General features: G+C 38.5%; 1 protein-coding gene across 1 annotated transcript in view; it reads left to right on the top strand.

The window, feature by feature from the left end:
- The first annotated feature begins 19,058 nt into the window (after window positions 1-19,058).
- The window catches only part of LYPD6 (LY6/PLAUR domain containing 6), a 13,413-nt gene continuing 10,707 nt past the window's right edge, over window positions 19,059-21,764 (top strand). Inside the window, exon 1 of the mRNA XM_015822089.1 lies at window positions 19,059-19,176. Coding sequence (XP_015677575.1) covers window positions 19,059-19,176 — 118 coding nt within the window. The remainder of the gene's footprint in view (window positions 19,177-21,764) is intronic.

Here is a 21,764-nt window from a genome sequence, read left to right as displayed (position 1 = left end):
ACCAAACTGCTTATGCAAGGTGTGCGGCACTGGAGGGATTAGGCCTTCACTCGACAAGTAATGTGCATTCAGATTTATCTGGAGTTGCAGTCAAAGTGATCGTGTTTAATTTTTTCAGTCACCTGATCTACTTTGAAGGAATGTCAGCGTAAACTTGTTCTCCCACATGTCTAAAAGCCGTGCTCGAAAGAGGAGGTGAAATTGTGTTACTTCCTGGCTGCATAAGGACATGATTTTAGTAGGTATGACTTTCCATCTTTAGTGCCCTGGGGCTGGGTTCACAAATATAAAGTATTCATTTCATTCTTGTTTTCCAAAAAAACACCTAAAGGCAGGACAAGAAGCAATGGATAAAAACTAATCAAGGAGAGATTCAATTTAGAAATAAGGAGAAATTTCCTGACAGTGAGAACAATTAATCAGTGGAATGACTTGCCTCCAGAAGTTGTGGGTGCTTCATCACTGGAGGTTTTTTAAAAAAGAGATTGGCCAACCATTTGTCTGAAATGGTATAGGGTCTCCTACTTGAACAGAGGGCTGGACTGGAAGACCTCTAAAGTCCTTTCCAACTCTTTAAAAAAAGGAAAGCGCCCAATTTTTAAAATGATAAGATCATAGGGCACCTGGAGGGCTAAGTTTGGAAGACAGACCAATATTCAACTGCCATTTTGTCTTGTAAAATGCCTTTAAAAAAAAGTAAATTAGAATAAGCCAAATATTTGTTCTTGATCTGGAGTTTCATCTGTAAAACTACACGTTCATATTTAAATCTTTCACATCTTTAGTTTATGCTTTTTCTAACCTATGATGGGCAGAAGTAGTTTTAAAATACAGTACCCCAAGTTTGTATTTGGAAATTTTTTAATGACTGATAAGCTTTATTGGATTTCTTTATCTCCAATATATCCTCTCTATGCAGGAGGTATCATCATCTGTTAAGTTTTTGTGCCAAATGCAACTTAGAATATTTCAGTATTAATCTGAACAAGGTTAATTTGCATAGTTGGTGAAGAGGCGACAGATTCAATTACTTCTTTTATTAGAAAATGATTTTGACATAATACGTTTTGGATATGGGAATGACTTTCAAGTGGTACTTGTGACCTGCTTTTTCCATACTTGATGGGATTACAGTTGCAAGAATTCCAAGCCAGGTAGTATTTGGGGAATTCTAAAAAGTACAGTCCCAAAACGTTTGGAAGACACCAAGTTGGAGAAAGCTGCTTGTGATTACATGCCTGGTTTAACACATATAATAGCCCCTTGATTATAATCTTGCTATCATTCCCACAATTCCATAGCGTAAAAAAAATTCCCTGGTTTGAATGTCTGTCTGTTCCAAGTGCTTTTGCGCTAAGGTGGAACAGCAAGACTCTTATTCCAAACCTATTTCAGATCATGAGTATTTGATAACATGGTAAGAATTACTACCAGCAGATTGTTCAAACAATATGTGTGGTTTCTTATTTGCTGCCAAGTAGATCAGAGTTTAGCAACACCCCAAGATGCCACCAGATCCGGAAGATTAATTTAAAATCTTCATAGTTTTCATGCAATTTTGATAGTTTTGTGTAACATCTTGGTGGGTCTTGCAAGATTCCAAGGTGTTGGGTCTGTGAGGGAAACTTGAGTCAGATTGCAAAGATAAATGGGAACAAAGCAGGTTGTTGAACCTTGAAAAGAAAAGCAGTGCTATTATCAAGTATAGTCACTAATTGAAATACATGGGACATTCAAGAGCTCAAATGAATATGCCTCTCTTACTATTATTTTCTTGTGCTTCTGAATTTTTGGACTCTAACAAAAAGCTATCCTGGAATACAAGACAGCAAATGACTTAGAGAGACTTGTGCTCTCTTTATTTAGAATAAAGCTTGTAATTAAGCTTTCTTTTTTTTAACTTCTAATATATTTGTTTTATCAAATAAAGTCTGTTGTTTGAACATAAGAGGCCAATATAGACAACACTACAAAAGCTTGATTGGAAAATCCCATCCATTCATCCCTTTAGCAAAGGGGTTTCCAAAACTGTCAGGTATTACCTCCCTTGGTGGAGAATCCAGGGAAAGTTTTAGTTGTACGTTGTTGTACATATTGTATCAAACAATACACCCTTCCTAAAATACTAGTTTCAAACTGAGTGTCATGTTGGAGGAGGCACACACTTTTCTTTTTTTATGTCTTTATTAAAAATACAATTTCTCTGTATTGTTTTCATTGTTCACTTATATTCATTTTGGTATTTGAATTTTTAGGGGAGGTGTGTACATTAGTAAAGGGAGGATTATGGCAAAGAGCTTAGGATCCCATGGTTTAGCAAATGAAATTATTTTGACAATGCATATTTTGTATTAAGAGATGTTTTGATAATGCTACCATATTTTTGAATGCATTTTTTTTTAGAAGCTCTAGCTGAGATTTTACTTTAGGGCCAAATAATGGCCAGCTGGGATTGGGGAAGGACAGGTTTTAAAGCTATCTTCAGAACTTGCGTTATTATTTTGACTATCTGTTGCTTTGCTATGGATTTGTTTTTGATGAGTAATCTTATTTTAAGATGCCTTACATTTTATATGCGCCACTGTAAAAAAAACAAAAAACCACAAGATATACGCATACTTCTGGAAAAGGCCAGGCAAGTGAAGAAGAACTTTGTTTAAAGTAGTGCTGCTTTTCTAGCTCTGAACTCTGCTTGCCACTTGTAATTAGCAGCAAAGCTAGATGGGTCACTTTTCAGAGAGTAATTAGTACACTAATTGTGTTTGACTGTTTGGCCATGCTTGCACTTTGTAATTGAGGTGGAATGGTGAACTCCTTCATTGGTTCTGTTCAGGGTCTTACTGGTGATAGTGCAATATAATGAAGCTTGTCTAGACTTCAGAATATATCTGACCTTTCCCAAGGCTCAGAAGAGAAGCAAAATGGAAAAGTAAAAATGAAAGGAGGGGTCCCGGACAGACATTTTCATAGATGACAGAACACTTGAAGCAGAGAACAAACACTGCCTTTTCACAACATGTCAAAACAACCGGCTGAAGAGTGAGCATAATTGTGGTAAGAATTGTAAAGATAAATGTTTTAAAAAGAAGAAAAAAGGTATTGGAACTATTTAATATATCTAATGAGATCGTCTGTCAGTCAACCAAAGGGATCTCAAACCTTCTCCCTAGAGGCCAATTGAAAATCATGGAGGAAGCCATGTTGAAATAGTGGCAATGTGAGGACAGAAAAGCTCAGAAAAACAACCTGTGAAAGAAACATAAACTTGTTTTCTTCAGGGAAACTGGGATATTGAAAAGGAAAGTAAATTCTTACTCATTCTTTATTGAAAACCGTCAACCATTTAATCACTTTTTAATTTCACCTTTGTACCTTGAGATCAGCTGCCTGCAATTATATCCAGTCACAGACTATTATGGAAAAGCAAGAAAGTTCCATGAATTGTCCATCTAAAGTTAAGTCTATTCCTACAGTTTCAGAAATGCCGGAGTTAATATACTGACTTTCAACTCAGGTGTTGTTGAATCCACAACTGCATTCAGTCAGAATGGTGGCAGCTTTTTAAATTTAATACAAGGACAGAACTAACTGTCCTCAAAGATTGGATTAAACCTCACATCAGTCCTGCCATTTGTCATAGCAGATGGAGTTGATGGTAGTAGAAGCCTATCTGTATCTGGAGGAATTACCCATTCGTGGTCTGAGGGAAAGGCAGAGAAAGGATATCTAAGGGCAAGGCCTTATTTTTAATAAGTATATAGAAATGGGAATTTCAGTAGACCTGACCCTTATTTCACTCCTGTGTGACTAACTGCATTTATCAAGAATTCTGTTCTGGGAGAGGCATAAAGATAGTTAAAAACAGATCCAAATATGTTGGTGGAGGTTTGTTTTGCAAGCTTGTTGTTTAGTTTCCTAACATTTCGTCACCAGGCTAGGTAACATCATCAGCAGAACTTCTGCTGAAGTGTCTTGTTTCAGTTCTCTTCTGCTTTTATAGGTCTTATGTGGTCAGTTGGTCACATTGATGATGTTACCTAACTTGGTGATGAAATGTCCAGAAATTAAAAACAAGCTCTACCACCCGAACTACAAATATTTCCCACCATTTCTAGATCCAAATATAGGTTCTCTAATTGAATTAACAGGTTATCTGTTACTGATGCTAAATTGAAATAGCTCTTGGAATATTTCTATTTTATACTACACTATAAACCTCTGGAAAAGCTTTCACATTTGATGAGTTATCTGCTCTGACCATTCACATCCTCTTCCACACCTCTACCTAGTAACTGGACATTTCTCAGGAGTAGCATAGAAGTTGTTACTCGCGCAGATGTGAGGTCTTGCCCTTTGTGAAGTTTCATCCAGAATATTCCTGCCTGTTTCTCTGAATTTGTTGTGCTTTGTCCTTACTTTGATGGAAATTGGATGAAATGCTTCCAAATGTAACAGTAACAGGAAAAGGTTCTGTGTTGTGAAACTGTTCATGTATTATCTCTCATTAGAACTATTATAAAATAGAATAGGTGTACACAGAAAGGTGAGACTGTGAGAAGTGATGGGACAAAGACAAGATTCATAGCCAGCACTCATTTTGAGCAGAATTTACATTGCAGCATTTTAGAGGTATAACGTCCTAATTAATTTTGTACAGAGAGCTGTATGTTAAAAATGAAGTTGCCAGTTGCTTGATTCTTGGCAGCAGAGATGGGGGAACACAACCCTGAAGTTAAAGTTAAGTTTAAAGTCATTGGGGAATCAGGATTCTCTTAAAGACCACATGATTCACTGCAGTGATTTTTTGATAACTGGCAAAAAAAAAATAATAGTAAAACAGGCTGCAATTTACTTAACAACCACCCAGCTCAGCAACAAAAATTCATCGTACGTTGCGGACTTACCAGTAACCTTAAGCCTGCCTAGGATTTGCATCATCTATGCTGCATTTGAATCTGGGATGCTTATTAGGAATCATAAGATAACAGGAACATTTTCTATCTTGTTTAGATTATATTATTACAGTTTCATAATACAGCTCAGGCATGATTCACACAAAATATATATGTAACCCAAGAATATGGCTGAATGTTGAGATTTAGCCTGTGTGGAGATTATACCACAGTGCAAACTATACACAGTGCAACTTGTCCAAGCAATTTCCAGAGTTTTTATCATCCCCGTTAAAAATAAGAGTTATCATGTGTTTATGGTAGTCTGTCTGGAAATAATATTTCATTTTAAACAGTTCAGTTGCAAATATTTGAAGTAAATTTGAATGCTGACTGGGAAACGTGGTTGGGAATCTGGAAGAAAATGCAAACTATACCTACAAGAGGAGAAATGTCCACTATTTATGGCTTTAAATTTGCTATTTGTGAATAATATAATTGATGTAGAGACCATAATGGAAAAAAAATCAAGTTTTGGACTACCAAATTTGTGGAGGCAAACTGTGTCCCTGTTGTCCCTTTTTATCAGTTTTTTTTTAAGGCTGATGCTTTGTGAAAGGCTGTGTGAAAAGTTATGCAGTGAAAGAAAAAACATCCCTGAATTTTAAGTAAATTACACAAGACATTTTTATTAAATTAAAGTTTGCTTGAATGAATGAAATCAAAGGATTTGTTTTCCAACCCATACAGCTTCAGAGTTTTTGAAATACTTTTGTAAAATTCTTTTATCACATGAATGCAGACTCCTTGCACGTGAAATAAAATTAAATTGAAAATAACAGTGAAAGTCGTCATTTTCATTATGTTTTTTTGAAGGCCCCTTTTTACTTAACTACAGCAATTTTGCAACAGTTTAAAAGGTGAACTGAAGAGTTACTTGAAACATTTTTCGGCCTGAGTGACCTTGCATATGACGCTCGGTTATGATTTAGCAGTATAAAGTTGATCCTGGGTACCTTTTCGAATGGGCTTGAATGGGCTAAGCATAGGAGTTTGGATTCCTAAAATGTCTTGTTCAAAAAAGAAGGTTGTTGGTTTTAATTACTCATAGTCAAAGTCAAACTGATTTCTAACTGATTTATGATGTTTACTTGTTTTAAACTAGATTCAAATGTAACATTACACTTAAAAAAAAGCTTCAAACTTTTTTTCAAGGACAGCCAGAGTTTTATTCTCATGATGTTACACCATGGTTTACACACACACACACACACACACACACACACACACACACACACAAACAGAGAGAGAGAGAGAGAGAGAGAGAGAGAGAGAGAGAGAGAGAGAGAGAGAGATTATTTTTTAAATGTAGTAATATCCAGTATACAACCATTAGCATTAATTTTATTTTAAGAAGGCAGAAATATTCCATCAATAAATGGATGAATTTGAATCCGACTGTATTGGGAAAGGAAGGTTTTGGAGAATGAGAACAAGTCTTCCATCATTTTTTCCACCTTTTATGTTTGTATTTAAAACTACTTTTTTCCTCCTTCCTGAATAGGATCTGAAAAGCAGGTTAATAAACAAAAAGAGCATTTCCATCTGGATGGAAATACGTGTTTTTCTGGATCTGCCATTATAATTACTCAACAATGGTAGAAAAGCCAAGAAATTTTCATTGAACAGCTTAAGACGAAAAGAATAAACCGTAGGAAGAACCTTGGCACAATAATTTTTATTTATTAAATTTCTTCCCTGCCTTTCTGTTTGTGTAAATATTTGTGGAAGCTTACCATGTGTATTTCTGCATATGTGTGTATAAATACACATTTTATAACCATAAAAACAATCAAAAATTTAGAAAAAAGTAAATATTAAAATCAGCATCATTAACATAATATTTGACAACATGGGGTATCAGCAGATAACTAATTTTAAGCAATTAGATTACTAATTAAATATATATTATGCCAATAGTACTTTCAGTATATTTAATTACTTTCCTGTGTTGAGCTTACAAAAGAAATATTTATGCAAAGTAAAATATCACAGAAAAAGTCTTGCCATTCTCCCCATACAATGAAATTCACTTCTCCTTTCTAAAAACAACAATAACAATGCTATTAATAACAAATGCTCTTTCATAGTGGATGAATTGGATTAAAAATTCATGTTGGGAAAATCTAATCAACAGATTTATATAGAATAGGAAAAAATAAAGGTGAAACTTAAAATTTTGTAAGACTCAAATGAAAGCAGTGGACTTTAACAAATATAAATCACCGGGACCCAACAGATTACATCCCAGAGTTCTGAAGGAGCTGGCAGATGTTATCTCAGAACCATTGCACCACATCTTCCATAAATCCCGGAGCACCGGGGAAATACCTGAGGAATGGAAAAGGGCTGATGTGGTTCCCATCTTCAAGATAGGAAGAAAAAAAAAACAGACCCAGGAAACTACAGACCAATCAGTCCAACATCAATACCTGGGAAGATCCTAGAAAAGATAATCAAAAAACAGATCTGCAAACAACTAGAAGCAAACAAAGTTATAACTGGTAGCCAGCACAGTTTGTTAAAAACAGATTATGCCAAACCAATCTTATTTCATTCTTTGATAAAGTGACCAAATTAGCAGACCAACAAAACGCTGTGGACATAGTATACTCAGATTTCAGTAAGGCATTCGACAAAGTAAACCACAATTTACTGTTTGGTAAACTAGAAAAAGGTGGAATAGACAACATCACCACCAGATGGATGTGTAGCTGACTGACAAACTGTATTCAACGAGTAGTCCTCAATGGTACTACATCCACATGGAGAGAAGTAAGTAGTGGGGTACAACAAAGCTCCGTCTTAGACCCAGTACTCTCTAATAGCTTCATAAATGATTTACATAAAGGAATAGAAGGGGAACTCATCAAATTTGCAGATGACACTAAATTGGCAGGAATAGCCAACACCCCAGAAGATAAGCTCAGGATTCAAAAAGATTTTGACAAACTGGAACAATGGGCCCTACCCAGCAAAATGAGTTTTAATGTGGAGAAAAGCAAAGTTTTACATTTAGGCAGGAAAAATCAAAGATATAAATACAGATTAGGTGAGACCTGGCTCAAAAATGGTAACTGTGAGAGGGACCTTGGAGTCCCAGTGGACGATCACTTGACTATGAGCCAGCAATGTGCAGCAGCAGCCAAAAAAGCTAATACAATCCTGGGTTGCATAAACAGAGGCATAGAATCAAGATCACATGAAGTATTAGTACTGCTTTATAAAACCCTAGTGAGATCACACCTGGAATACTGCAATCAGTTTTGGTCACCATACTACAAAAAAGATGTTGAGACATTGGAAAAAGTTCAGAGAAAAGCAACTAAGATGATCCAAGGCCTGTAGACATATGAAGAATGGCTGTAGGACTTGGTTTTGGCTAGTCTAAAGAAAAGAAGAAATAGGGGTGACATGATAGTATTCCAGTATTTGAGAGGCTGCCACAAAGAAAAAGGGGTCAAATTATTCTCCAAAGCACCAGAGGGCAGGACGAGAAACAATGGTTGGAAACTGATCAAAGAAAAAAGCAATCTGGAATTAAGAAGAAACTTCCTAACAGTGAGGACAATTAACCAGTGGAACAGCTTGTCCTCAGAAATCGTGGGTGCTCTGTCACTGGAGGTTTTTAAGAAGAGACTGGACAGTCACTTGTCTGAGATGGTTCTCCTGCTTGAGCAGGGCAGGGGGCTGGACTAGAAGACCTCCAAGGTCTCTTCCAGCTCTATTCTATTCTAAGACTTGAATCTCCTAACCTTATAAATAATATGCAAATAGTCTGTCATGAATAACAGAACTGATGAAATGCCAAGTAGCAGAGTATCAATCATAAAAGGAGCTGGTATAGCCAGTGGACTTCATAGATATTTATGGTACAAAGAAAGAGAAGAATCCAAAGTTATAAGTCAAAGTTTGTTAAAATATGGAATCCTTTTAAAAAAAGAACAAGTCTGTTTTGCCATCACATCCTTCCTATTTCAGGGATAAATATAGCAAGAAAGATTTAATTAGACATGTTGATAAGGTACAGTATATCCAGCCTCAGAAAATATACTGAAATACTCAGTGGAGATAAAAGTTCACTAAGAATGATGTATTTACAAATTGCAGAACGAATAAATTGATCTTAAGAAAGACTCAGGAATCTTGAAGAATATGACAGAAACTGAAACATTTACACAAAATCAAGATTACCTTTTAGTTGGATGTACATAAAAATAGTTACTGAAATGCAACATAGAAAGATATGATAAAGTGGATTCAAAACTTCGATCACAGTTTAACAATGGGAAGAACTCTGGCACAAAAAAATGAATAAAATATATTCCTAGTTAGTAACGTAAGGGGAAATTGTTATAAAATGTTCTACAGATGGTACACAACCCTACTAGTGGTGATCAAGGCAGACAAAATATGCCTTACAACAGTAAATATTGGAAATAAGAAATATTCTGTCACATGTGATAGTCTTATTAAAAAATGTAGATGAAAAATACTACTTTGTTAAGATGCATGTTGATAGCAGCAATAAATTTGGCACGGCATTGGGAAAAAAAACCTCCTTTGCTAATGATACTGTACAAGATTGCAAGGCTAACCTTGGAGGTATGCAGAAGTCACAAAATAGACAATATATATACCGGTAGTATGTCATAATAGAAGTTTATTAAATTTAAGAATGATTCCTTGTTATTACATGTTCACAGCAAGAAAAAAAACATTGGGATATGGTTTGGGATATGGGATATGGTTTCTAGAAAAAGAGTCATGAGACCAATTAAAAATAATGGATCAAATTCCTTAACTAGATACTAGCCATAATGTTCAACACTTGATGAAAAGTGCAAATATTTATGTTGTGGTTAGCGTTTGGGAAATATATGGAGGATAAGGGGAAAATATGTCACTAATAGTTTTTTGTAATATTTTTATTCATGCTTTTTTTCCCCACTTTGTTTTTTATATCTGTATCCTTGTGTATTTTTCTTCCGCATTTGCCATGTCATATGAAATGGAACTTTAAAAATGGATGTTTTAGAGTTGAGATGCAAGGATTCCTGTTATTATTACTTGGAATCCAAGTGTTAAGACAGATGTGGGCAATTAATTTTCCCAAGAGGCCATATGAGAAACTGGCATTGTTGTATGTAGATGGCCAAGCCAATAGGGCTGTGAAGGTGTGGAGGCATGCATGCACATACATAAATTGAAAAAAAAATATAGCATTCACCTTCAAAATAAAAGCAATGCAGTTGTATTGCATGTATGATGTATACTTATTTACATTTGATTCCTAATTTTCTAACTGACCTCATGTGGGCTGGAGAAAGGGGCCGTAAAATGCCCAGGTCAGCATTAAGGTATTTTTAGTCAGCTTGGAATGAAGATCTCAATGCACTTTTCTTTGGGCTAGCTGATCAGGACTGCAAAAATGAATAACCACGAGATGACAGGAAAGTGATATGGAAAACCCAACCTCTTTCCTGCCTTGTTCATTTGGATTTTGGCAACTGGTATATATAATTAGTGTTAGGATAATAAAGGAAAGAGGCAGAATCCTGTTAGGATGTTTCCAGTGCAACTGAAATGTACTATTAGGTGTAACTCATCAGGAGTTCCTGCTAAAGAAGGGGCAAGATGAGTTACTTTGCAGAAAGAAATTAATTAAATAAATAAATCAAGGATATTAGAAGTACAGTTGCGGCTGTTTGCATGTGAACAATTGGTAGTTAATTCCAGTTCTTCTGGTCTAGTAGCATGTTGTCCTCTTAATCAGACCTCACAAACGAGGAGTTGTGTTGTTGCTTAGTGAATTAACTAGCTAATTTCAGATTTGTTTCAGAACAAGACAAGTGGGATCCATCTTTTTTGCAAGGAAAGGTGAAGGAAAAAGCACAGTGTATTAAAGCTCTGAGAACTTTAGATTAGCTAGGCTTTTATATTAGAATGTCAGTGTGGGAAGTCAGTCCCCCCCCCCAGAGAAAGAAATATTTTTGGAAATATTTAAAAGACCGAATATATTTCGCTAAAGGATTTAAAAGCAGAAACCAACCCCCCTCCTCCAAGTCTCTCTGTCCCAAACAGAAACCAGCTCTGTAGAAATGCAGGTGATAATCTTGTCAGAAAGACTGGAGTCAGGAAACTGGGATTAGGAAGAAAGATCCCTAGAATCAACACCAAAAATCTAAGAGTCATCAGCCACAGCCCCAGGGAAGCAGGATATGATCCTTGGGACATAATAGGATTAACCCACCACCATCAGAATACCAGAAAAGCACACTCAGACTCAGGTCAAAGTTCATGCCACAGGAACAACTCCAAACAAAAGGCTCCAGAGGGTATAAAAACCCACTCCCTACATGTGCTCGCTTTTTCTTTTCTTCCAGAGCCATCTTTCTGTCTGGCTCTCCTCTTCAATAAACTGCAACCTTCTTTCTAAAGCAGTCACCATGTTGTTTATTCCCGGCTTGGCCTGAACCATGATGAAGACTTTTCCTTCAACATCAGGAATAGGCTTGCTAATAGGCTTGTAATCTAAATACAATACCTGGACCCCCAAACTATAGGATGTTTGGGATATTTTCTCCAACATCACTTCCTAGAATGAGTTATTCCCATTCGTTCTCTTTTTCTCTCTGCCAGCATGTATGTATATAGGAGTTAAACACCAGGCTGGAAACCAGTTCTAGTCCCACATTAGGCATGAAAGCCGGCTGGGTGACTTTGGCCCAGACACTCTCTTTCAGCCCCGTTCCCTCACGAGGTTGTTACTGTGGAGAAAAAAGGAGTATTGGGAATGTTTGCTGCTTTGAGCTATTTATAAAAATAATAAACATGGGATATAAATCAAAGCAGAGTAAAAAGGTATCTCTTTCCCCATTTGTGTATTGTAGGGAGGGAGAATGAATGTAAAATATTTCTAATGTGCTGAATAACTTTCATCCCCAGTGATGTTTTGAAGCCATGTATTAAAGTCTTCCTGGTGCTTAAATTCACAACATAGGATATCCAAAAGCTTTTTTCTCATTACAAGCAAAGGCCAGAGCTACAAGCTGACCTCATGTATCATTAAGGGAGAGTGACTGGGTTGCTTTGAGAATGTTGGTGAGTCTCCATTTCAAAATACATCCTGGGTGAGGATGACACAGGGCACACCTGAAGCAAAGAAGCTGTAAAAAAATAAAAACAGATGGGAATTTAGGGAAAGGGAATAAAGTATTTTGGGAGGAGAGAAAAGAAAGAATTGCTTAGGAAGGGGAAAAAAGGATGCATTTAAAGAGTTGCTTGAATGTAGCAATGTTGGGTGCCAGGAAATACAGGTAGTCCTCAACTTATGACCATAATTGAGCCCAACAGTTCTGTTGCTAAGTGAAACAGTTGTTAAAGGAATTTTGCCCCATTTTACGACCTTTCTTAACAACAGTTGTTAAGTTAGTAACACAGTTGTTAAGTGAATCTGGCTTCCCCATTGACTTTGCTTGTCAGGTATTCGCAAAAGGTTATCATACGTCCCAGGGTCACTGCCCTGGTCATAAATATGAGTCAGTTGCCAAGCCTCTGAAATTTGATCACACGACCACGGAGGTTGCAAGTGTGAAAAATGGTCCTAAGTCACTTTTTTCAGTGCTGTTGTAACTTCGAATGGTCACTAAATGAACTGTCGTAAATCGAGGATACCTGTACTAGAGAAAACGGGTGCATACAAAGCATAAATCATAGCATATGGCAACTCCTGGCCCATCTTGTCTGGGCTCAGAAACTAGCCACGATTTAGGCCTAGTTAATACTTGGATGGGAAACTATCAGAGTTTCCAGGCATCAGACTATAAACTAGATTGGGAAACTGAAAAAAAAAAACTCTCAGAAGAAAACAGTGGCAAACACGTTTTGTGTGGCTAACAGAAAGCTATGTGATGCACCCATGAAATCAGCCGGAGTTGGGTTTGATTTAAAGAAATTTTGTCTTTGCAAGGAATAAAGATTAATTTTACCATAGAAGGTTAGTGCATGGTTCTTTATTGCTTTCAGATTGAAAAGTCTGTCATTGATCACGCCTGGCCCTGCTGGCAAAGGCTGATGAGAATTAGAGTGCAACAGCATCTAGATTATCATATGTAGTCCTCTTTGGGTTGTATCCACCTTCTTCTTGTGCATCTCAACATCTACATCTAATATCTAGTAAAATAATTCAGAAATTTGGATAACTGATACTCAATTCTGTTTTTCATCTATTAATTACAGGGAAGATATGGAACTTTTGAACTCGTGTTTATAGACCGTTTGGGGATGGCTGAGTTGAAACTGAATCAAAAGAACTCTCAGTTCTTCGAAGAGAAATAAAATTTACTTTCCGATGTCCATAAAGGGGGTTATGTATTTTTCATAGTGGTCCGGACATGACTCAAAAACATTGATTCTATGGACTGTTTCCTATGCTGTTTTCTAATGTTTTACTCCTGGTACATTTCAGATAATAAACCTTTATAAAAGACATTATAAAATATGATATAGGAAATAGGAGTAAGATGTTTTGGAGTGTCCGCCCTATTTTAGAGTGTTCCTTGATTAAAAATAGTCATCCAAAATAGATTGAAAATGACAGGTTTGGAAATAATATAGCTGCTTTGTTTTTGGGGAATTCTCTCAAAATTCACTTCTTTAACTGGGCAAGCTCAAGTTATAATTGTAGCGCAGTTGCTTTTAAGCAGCTCAGCTTTGCCTGCCAGCTGTACCCAATATGGAGCATTGTCACTGTAATTCTGCTATCCACACAATATATCTAGGGTGGCAGTATAATGCCTTTTCAAAAAGATTCTGGAACATGGGTTGCAACACACGTATTGCACCAGCTAAATTGATTGCCCTTGGATCCCCTAACTCAGACATGTCAACACAAGGCCTGGGGCCGGATGCGGCCCGCGAAGTGGTTTCATGTGGCCCGCGAAGCCATCCTGGAAACAGTGAGGGAACGGCCCCTGCTTCCTTTGGCCCTGGCCCAGGCCAGCCGGGAGCCAATGTACAATTTTGTGTTGGCCATCTTGGCACTTGCCCCCGTGGACCATGCCTTGGGACTTGCCCCGGTCCCACCTCTTTCTGCCAGAGACCCTCAGATCTGTCCCACTCCTGCCCAGGCCCCCACAGGCACCCTTGACACGAATGATGTAGGCCACACCCACCCAGTAGGCCACACCCACTCCATCCACACCCACCCAGTAGGCTGCACCCACTCTGGCCACACACCCCCACACCCCCAAGGGCAACCACAATGCTGATGCGGCCCACAGTGAAATTGAGTTTGATACCCCTGCCCTAACTCATTTTAAAAAATCTAATTATTTTAAGCCCGCTTCCTTGAGAGAAAATTGCTACCTGTTTCAGTCTCCACTTGTGAGAGCAGGCTGGTTGACAGGTTGGCTGGAAGGGTTGAAGAACAGATGTAGTAGCTGTACTGAAAATGATAGAACCTTATAAAGATTTGGTTGTATGAAAAAAAAAGAATTAAATGATAACTGAAAGTATGTATTAGAGCAGTCTCAAATGGTTGAAAGAGAAAAATACCATGGAAAAGATCAAAAGTAGGGAAAGAAAGTAGGATTAAGAACACCCCACGCAGTGAATATTATAGATGGAAAACTAGCATCATAAACATTTTGAGTTCTAAAGAGTTGACTCCCCCTTCAATCTTAATGGTTATGATTAATGGGTTTCTTTTAAAATCCAATGTGAATGAATATCCATGGTGGACTTCATTCCGGGATTAACATGCGATAACCAGTTCTCGTCATTTTTGATTCTGTCATCCCTCTAGTGCAGTGGTGACGAACCTATGGCACGTGTTCCAGAGGTGACACTCATAGCCCTCTCTGTGGGCACACGCGCCGTCGCCCCAGCCCCGCCACCTCCCGCAGCCCCCTTCTCACCAGCAGCCCCCCTGGAGGAGAGTTGCCCCCAGGTGCAGCCCATGTGGAGCAGCGCAGCCAAGGACATGGCAGCTGGGCAGCGGGGACAAGATTCCGCCCTCATGCCCTGTCACACGCAGATGATACTGCGGGGCGCGGGCGGAGGGCATGGCTGCCATGGTGCTGCTTGGCCGCCTGGGTGATCTGCGGTGGGCCGTGGAAGTGGTAGGTGACCCTGAGGGCGGGTGGCAGAGCAGGGGCAGGGGGCAGGGTGGTTTTTGGGCATTCGGTCTCTAAAAGGTTCGCCATCATTGCTCTAGTGATTCACCTATAGTTTAATGATCAGTATTCTTCTGATAGTTCATTTTTCTTCTCTTGTATCTTTAGGTCTTTCGTCCTCTTGGCATTGAAAAGAAACCCTGCACCTGGTGGCCATGTACTATGACCAGAATAAAATATCGTTATCATAAGGAAGAAGGGCTGGCATCTCCTATCCTTTCTGTTTTATTCCTTCCCACCTGTTCTTGCTTTGTTGACTTCATAAAAGGAACTATTTTGCACATGCTACTTTCAAATAGTTCAGTATGTCAACATGCCTTCACTGTGATAGCAGCTGTGGATTAAACCCAGATGGCTTGACTTTCTAGGCAGTGGGAGTTGGTGGTAGCATTCATACAATTTGTTCTAAGAGCTTTGCCCTGTGGCAATGTTAGTACACTCACTTGTTCTCTCTTCTCTCTTGAGATGCTTCTGCTTGGTCTTTTGATCTGCCTTTCTGGCTTATTGTACTTCGAGCTTTTACAATACAAGTGTCAGTAGAGGCTTGGCAGCTAGGTTGCTAGTTAGAGCTACTTTTGTGATTTACTTTGGGCTTTAATAAGTGTAGAGACATCAGCTCAAAAGACAATAACCCAGAAGTACATTTAATTCATAAGGTTGTGCCCTCTTTACTGTAGCACGTTTCCCTACAGCGTTGTAGAACAGAGTATCTAGTATTCCTAGTCAGCTCTTTTTGTAGAAAACATGTGTTGGAACCATATTCACGCCTTTTAAAAGAAAAGAGCCGTGGTGGTGCAATGGTTAGAATGCCATATTACAGGCTAATTCTGCCCACTACCATGAGTTCGATCCTGACCGGGGCTCAAGGTTGACTCAGCCTTCCATCCTTCCAAGGTCGGTAAAATGAAGACCCAGATTCTTGGGGGCAAAATGCTGATTCTGTAAACCACTTAGAGAAGACTATAAAACATTGTGAAGTAGTATATAAGTCTAAGTGTTCTTGCTATTGCTATTTACAACCCACAAAACTAGGGAGGGTCCCTTCTCAGACGTTTGCCCCAATCCTACTAGGGGCTAAGCTGGCTTTTATCTGTTTCCTTGGCTGCATCTCTTTGTCCTGTCTCCCAATATTGGTAGTGGTATGTGGTATTTTTTCCACATACCATTACATTCAGATAATTTATTCCAATAATAATAGATAATCTAAGATTCTCCCAATAGAAACTGATCTGCTGCTAAGCCATTCTACACATATTCATTCTCTCCTGATGCTTCAATCACTGAATGGTAAAAACCTTTGTATGAATTCATCCAAATAAAGCCCACAAGTTCAGCTAATGTTAATATCATTTATTTCCAATTCAATAACAACAATATTTGTGGCATCATGGGACTAGTTAGTAAGAATGATTATTTAGAACACTATATTGTATATATATACATCTTTTTCTCTCATATATAAGAGAGAGAAACTATGCATTTATACTCTGGTGATGATAGCATCCTAACACCATTTAATTTAATTCAAAATCTAAAATGTATATAATTCAGAGTTATCTTTCTAGAGAGGGCTGTAAAGCACTGTGAAGTGGTATATAAGTCTAAGTGCTCTTGCTGTTGCTATTTTATACAGGTGGTCCTCGACTTACAACCATACATTTCTCAACTGTTCGAAGTTACAACAGTATCACTTAGGACAGGTCTTTGCACTTATGACTATTGCAGCATCCCCACGCTCACATGATCAAAATTTGCACACTTAGCAACTGGCATTTATTTACGATTGCAGGGTCATGTGATCACCATTTGCAATCTTCCTGGCTGGCTTCTCATAAGCAAAAGTCAGTGGATTCTTTTAATGACCATGTGTTTTACGGTTCGCTTAGCAGCCATGGCAAAAAAAGATTGTAAAATTGGGTGCGATTCAGTTAACAACCACCTTGCTTAGCAATGCAAATTCTGGTCCTGATTGTGGTCATAAGTTGAGGACTACTCGTATTGTATGAATACAACCATAATTGTGGAATAAGCACAACCACATCAAGAACTTGTTGACATGTTCTTGCAATACTGGTGGTGCTGTCAGTCTGAACAGATCCCTTCCTCAGAAAGATTTTTGCCTCATATCTGTCGGTCTTTCAAGTGCTCTTCGCAAGACTTGGCCCTTCAGAAAGATCTTAGATCTGTCTGGGATCAGTTTCTGAGATCTTGTGCTTTTGTTTTGCATCTTTTTTGGAGAGCGCTAATTGAGCTGAGAACATAATTATAGCAGAATTAATAACAGGTAATTCCAAAATGTCCTGTTTAAATTTAATACGCAATGGTTCTTAGACAAAGTTAAAGAAGGCTTGAAATTGCCTCAGAGAAAAATATCTGAAAAAATATCTTTGTTATTCGAGCAACACCAATTGTGGGATAATAAATAGCTTGCTCTGAGAATTGTGTGTCTGCCTCAGACATTGCTTCATTCTCTTTAGAAATAAAAATGGGATGGGAATGGTGGAGGAATTCCATTAGCAGCATGATCATAATTTAGAGCAATAATTTTTACAGCCTAGGGCCTAGACATTGTTGTGGGCAGACTAACCAGTGATATAACATCCCATCAGATTAGAATTTAATTTTTTTCTTTCTTTTTGTAGCGAAGGGCAAATTTAAAGTACTAAACAAGCACTTCCATCCTATCATTAAATATTTAACCAAAATACCATTGAAAAAATGTGCCAGCTGCAGAAAATCCAGTCGTGAAACCTAAAATGTACAACATTTTTGAGAGTGGGCTTATCAGTGGGTGGCTCATTTTTCATGGTATTGTTTTTTTATAATTTGATGGTGGTCTTATCTGTGGACGGACTTATATGCATGTATGTATATAACTTTGATGTGCTAAACCAGAGTGTTTAAAGTAAAAGAAATCAGCCTTTTTTTGTGGCTAAGACTACTCACACAGCTTATGAGCGCACTAAATCTTCCTCTTCTTTCATTGCCAACCAACCACTAATCTCTTTGGATTAATAACAACTCAGACACGCAAAATTGCCAGCATTTTTAAAACAATAGCCCACAGTGGACTTCAGGATTCTAACTACTAAATAAAAGATTGGGTGTTATTGACCAGTGGTGTGAGCATACATGTCTGAGACATGGAGTTTGGCTTCAATCTGAAGAGCTCATTATGTCTTTTACGATGTGTGGATTTTGAAATGCGGCAGAAAGAATAGGGACGGCTATACTAGCCAGAGCTGCAACCTTGCCGCGCGAAAAAAGAACATGCCACTTCATTTGAAGTCGAGTTAAGCTTCCCATTTATGTTGCATTGGGGAATGCTTAAAACGAGAGGATTAGATGCGCATGAATAATGAACAGGGAAAGCTGTACATTGCAGGCACATATGTGCGCACTGGGAACTTGTTACCACTGGCTACTCCTGGTGAATTTCCATGGTGTAAGGCTGTCTTGCCAAATCATTATGGGGGATAATACATATATGTGCAGGGAGAAATGCACCGTGTGACCAATTAGGTTAGATACTAGCTTTGGCCTTTCTGCAGAGTAGCTGAAGATCTTGAGGGAATGCCTATTGTTAGTCTTGCAAGCCAAGACTTTTTTTAAACTGGAGAGGCAAGATGTTTTGTAAGAAAAAAACAACGGGAACAAAGCGATTGTTTTCTGTTGTGATCAAGTTTTGTAAGATGAAAAGTAAAAGATATCTGACATGCTTGGTGTCCATGCTTGGTAGAACTGTTGCCTGAGGATCAGTGTTGGTTTTCAGTCTTACTATATCACCTGAATTATGCAAGTATGGGGTTACCTGTTGATTTCTTACCTGTTTTTCTTTTCCTTGTGTGTTTCTTAGATTCCTGGGCCTTCTGGTGACAAGGAGAACTTGATTTCATGCCATCTGCATGTTCGATGCACCTTCTCTGCTATGGAATCCTGGCCTACGCTGGGCTGGCTCCTCTTCCTTAGCTTAATTGCTGACTGTCTGAAGGGAACGCGAGGGCGAGACTTTACAGTGAAAGATATTGTGTACCTTCATCCTTCAAGTAAGACTTGTGAAGCAGGTCGTAACTTATAGAAGGACTATGGAAGGCTCCAAGAAGAGAACCAGCAGATAGCATGAATAGGAGAGCACACATGTCCTCAGATTGCTAGCACTTAGGAAACAAAGCAAAGAGCTGTTGCAATTTGTGTCTATGAAGTGCTGGGTTTTGCACCAAAGCTTTCTGTCTGGGGCCTGTCCATTGGAAAAACCAAAAAGGCTTTTTGTCCCATTATTGCTCTTGGACAGAATCTCCTTTGGGCTATGCTGCAGATAATCTCTGGTTTGATCTGCCAAAATTTATTTTCCGTCACATTTGCTAAGGACTTCGGTAAATCATTTTGCTGAGGCAAGTGGTATACTCTCTGCAGCAGTTGCTAAATTTTTGCAAGCAATCCAGGGGAATCTCCTCGTGCCTCAGCTTTTGTCAGAGATCTGGGGAAGGGTGTCTGGATTTCTTTGGCTGAGCTGGTAGAAATTCAGCAATTTCCTTCAGCATCATTAGAGAAAGTTTGGCCTGTGCTGCTGAGAAAGTCCGAAATGCTGTAAAACAGTGTGATGTAAGCAACCTGTAAGTCTGGTCACTGATGTAAGTGAGGTGGCTCCGTTGCTTTGGAAGAAACTTTGAGAGAGCACCTCAAGCAAAGCAGGTTCCTGATGTGGCGGAATGCTCTGAAGAACAAGCAGAGAATAAATACAGTAGTTTCCTAAATGACTAAGAAAAAGTATAATTGGGGGTGTACTTGGTGCTACATCACTTCTTCCCAAGGGCAGTTTAGAGCTGCAAAGGATTTCTTCTGGCCCATGGCCACAATCAATAACTACAGCTCTAGAACTTAGTAGTTAGATAGGGTTCTTGATGTAAATTAAATGGAATTCATAACAGAGTAACACAGTTGGAAGGGACTTTGGAGGTCTTCTAGTCCAAGTCCTTGTTCAGACAGGAAACCCTATACCAGGGGTAGGCAACCTTGGCTCTTTTATGACTCGTGGACTTCAACTTCCAGAATTCCTGAGCCAGCATGGCTCAGCTTGGAAACCTCTCCCTTCCCCTCAGCACGGCTGGCTCAGGAATTCTGGGAGTTGAAGTCCACAAGTCATAAAAGAGCCAAGGTTGCCTACCCCTGCCCTATACCATTTCCGACAAATGGCTGTCCAATCTCTTCCGAAAAACCTCCAGTGTTGGAGCACCCACAACTTCATAAGGCAAGCCATTCCACTGATTAATCGTTTTAACATTCAGGAAATTTCTCCTTAATTCTGCGTTGGTTCTCTCCTTGATTAGTTTCCAATTCATTGCTTCTTGTCCTGCCTGATAAGTATGTCCAGACTAGAAATGCTTCTTAATTTAAACAACTTTTACTCCGGTTGGTTTCAACTTGTTTAAATATACTGCTGTTTAAACTAAACGCGTCGTACTGTTTTTGCTGCGAAGTAATAGCAAGCTGTTTAATAAAACCCAGTTAGCAAATCTCGCTACCGGAAGCATCTTCCTCTTGCCCCTGCCAAAATAGCTCCAAAAAAAGGGAAATATTCGCAGTTCAGTCTCATTGTGTTTAAACCTGGCTTTTTATTGCAGAGGAAACTTTGTAAAAAAAAAAAAGATAAATATAAGAAACCTAAGACATATACATTTGACTAGGAACTCTAAAGCTGCGCTGTTCATTTTCTGCGTGGAGCTTGTACCTAACTCTAAATTTAGTGCATGAACTCAGTACTCTTTATGACGGATAGGCGAATTTAGAAAAGTCCGGAAATGCTTATTTAAAAGGAGGGGTTATTAGGAGATGGAAATTCATAATGTATGGGGAAGAAAACATGGGAGAAGGGAAGAGAATAAACAAGAAGCCAGTTACATTTTCTTAGACCCAAACTTTTCTTTATAATGCATGGAGCTCAACTATATTCTTATTTTCCCCTTAATCAGAAAGGGTTGGCTAAAAACTTGGGATTTTGGGGGGGAGGGCGGGGGGGGGGGAATGGAGAAAGAGCTTTTCTGTTCAGCTGAAGCTTTTTTGCAGTGCAGATCGCAGGTAGGGAAACTTAATACATATAGAGGCACAGGAGGGAACAAACAATTCATTCCAAGTTGGATTCGATCTTCCGTGTTATTTGGGGGTAATGAAAAGGCACAGAAGCAGATCCATGCTATACAGGGAGTCCTCGACTTAGAACCATTCGTTTGGTGACTGCTTGAAGTTACAACTGGTCCTCACACGTACAACCATCACAGCATCCCCATAATCACTTGATCAAAATCAAAGAGCTTGGCATGCATTTATGATGGTTGCGGTATCTCGGGGTCATGGACCACACGGTGCACTTTAATAGCTGCTGTGATTCACTTAAAAGTCATGACAAAAAGGTTGTAAAATTGGCACCACTCACTTATTTATTATTTATTTATTTATTTATTTATTTAACTTATATGCCGCCCTTCTCCCCATGGGACTCAGGGCGGCTCACAGCATGTTAAAACAATATAAAACATTTCCCCTATAAAAGCCAATTAAAAACCAAATATTTATAGCTGTGTCTTATTAAAATCATTAAAATTGTCCCTATTTAAAATTCACCCTAGGTCAGTCCCGC

This window comes from Protobothrops mucrosquamatus, unplaced genomic scaffold (assembly GCF_001527695.2).
Source record: "Protobothrops mucrosquamatus isolate PMUCROS unplaced genomic scaffold, P.Mucros_1.0 scaffold_170, whole genome shotgun sequence".
Classification (NCBI taxonomy): domain Eukaryota; kingdom Metazoa; phylum Chordata; class Lepidosauria; order Squamata; family Viperidae; genus Protobothrops; species Protobothrops mucrosquamatus.
Note: the sequence above shows the minus strand (reverse complement) of the source record. Positions and strands in the feature narration are given on the sequence as shown.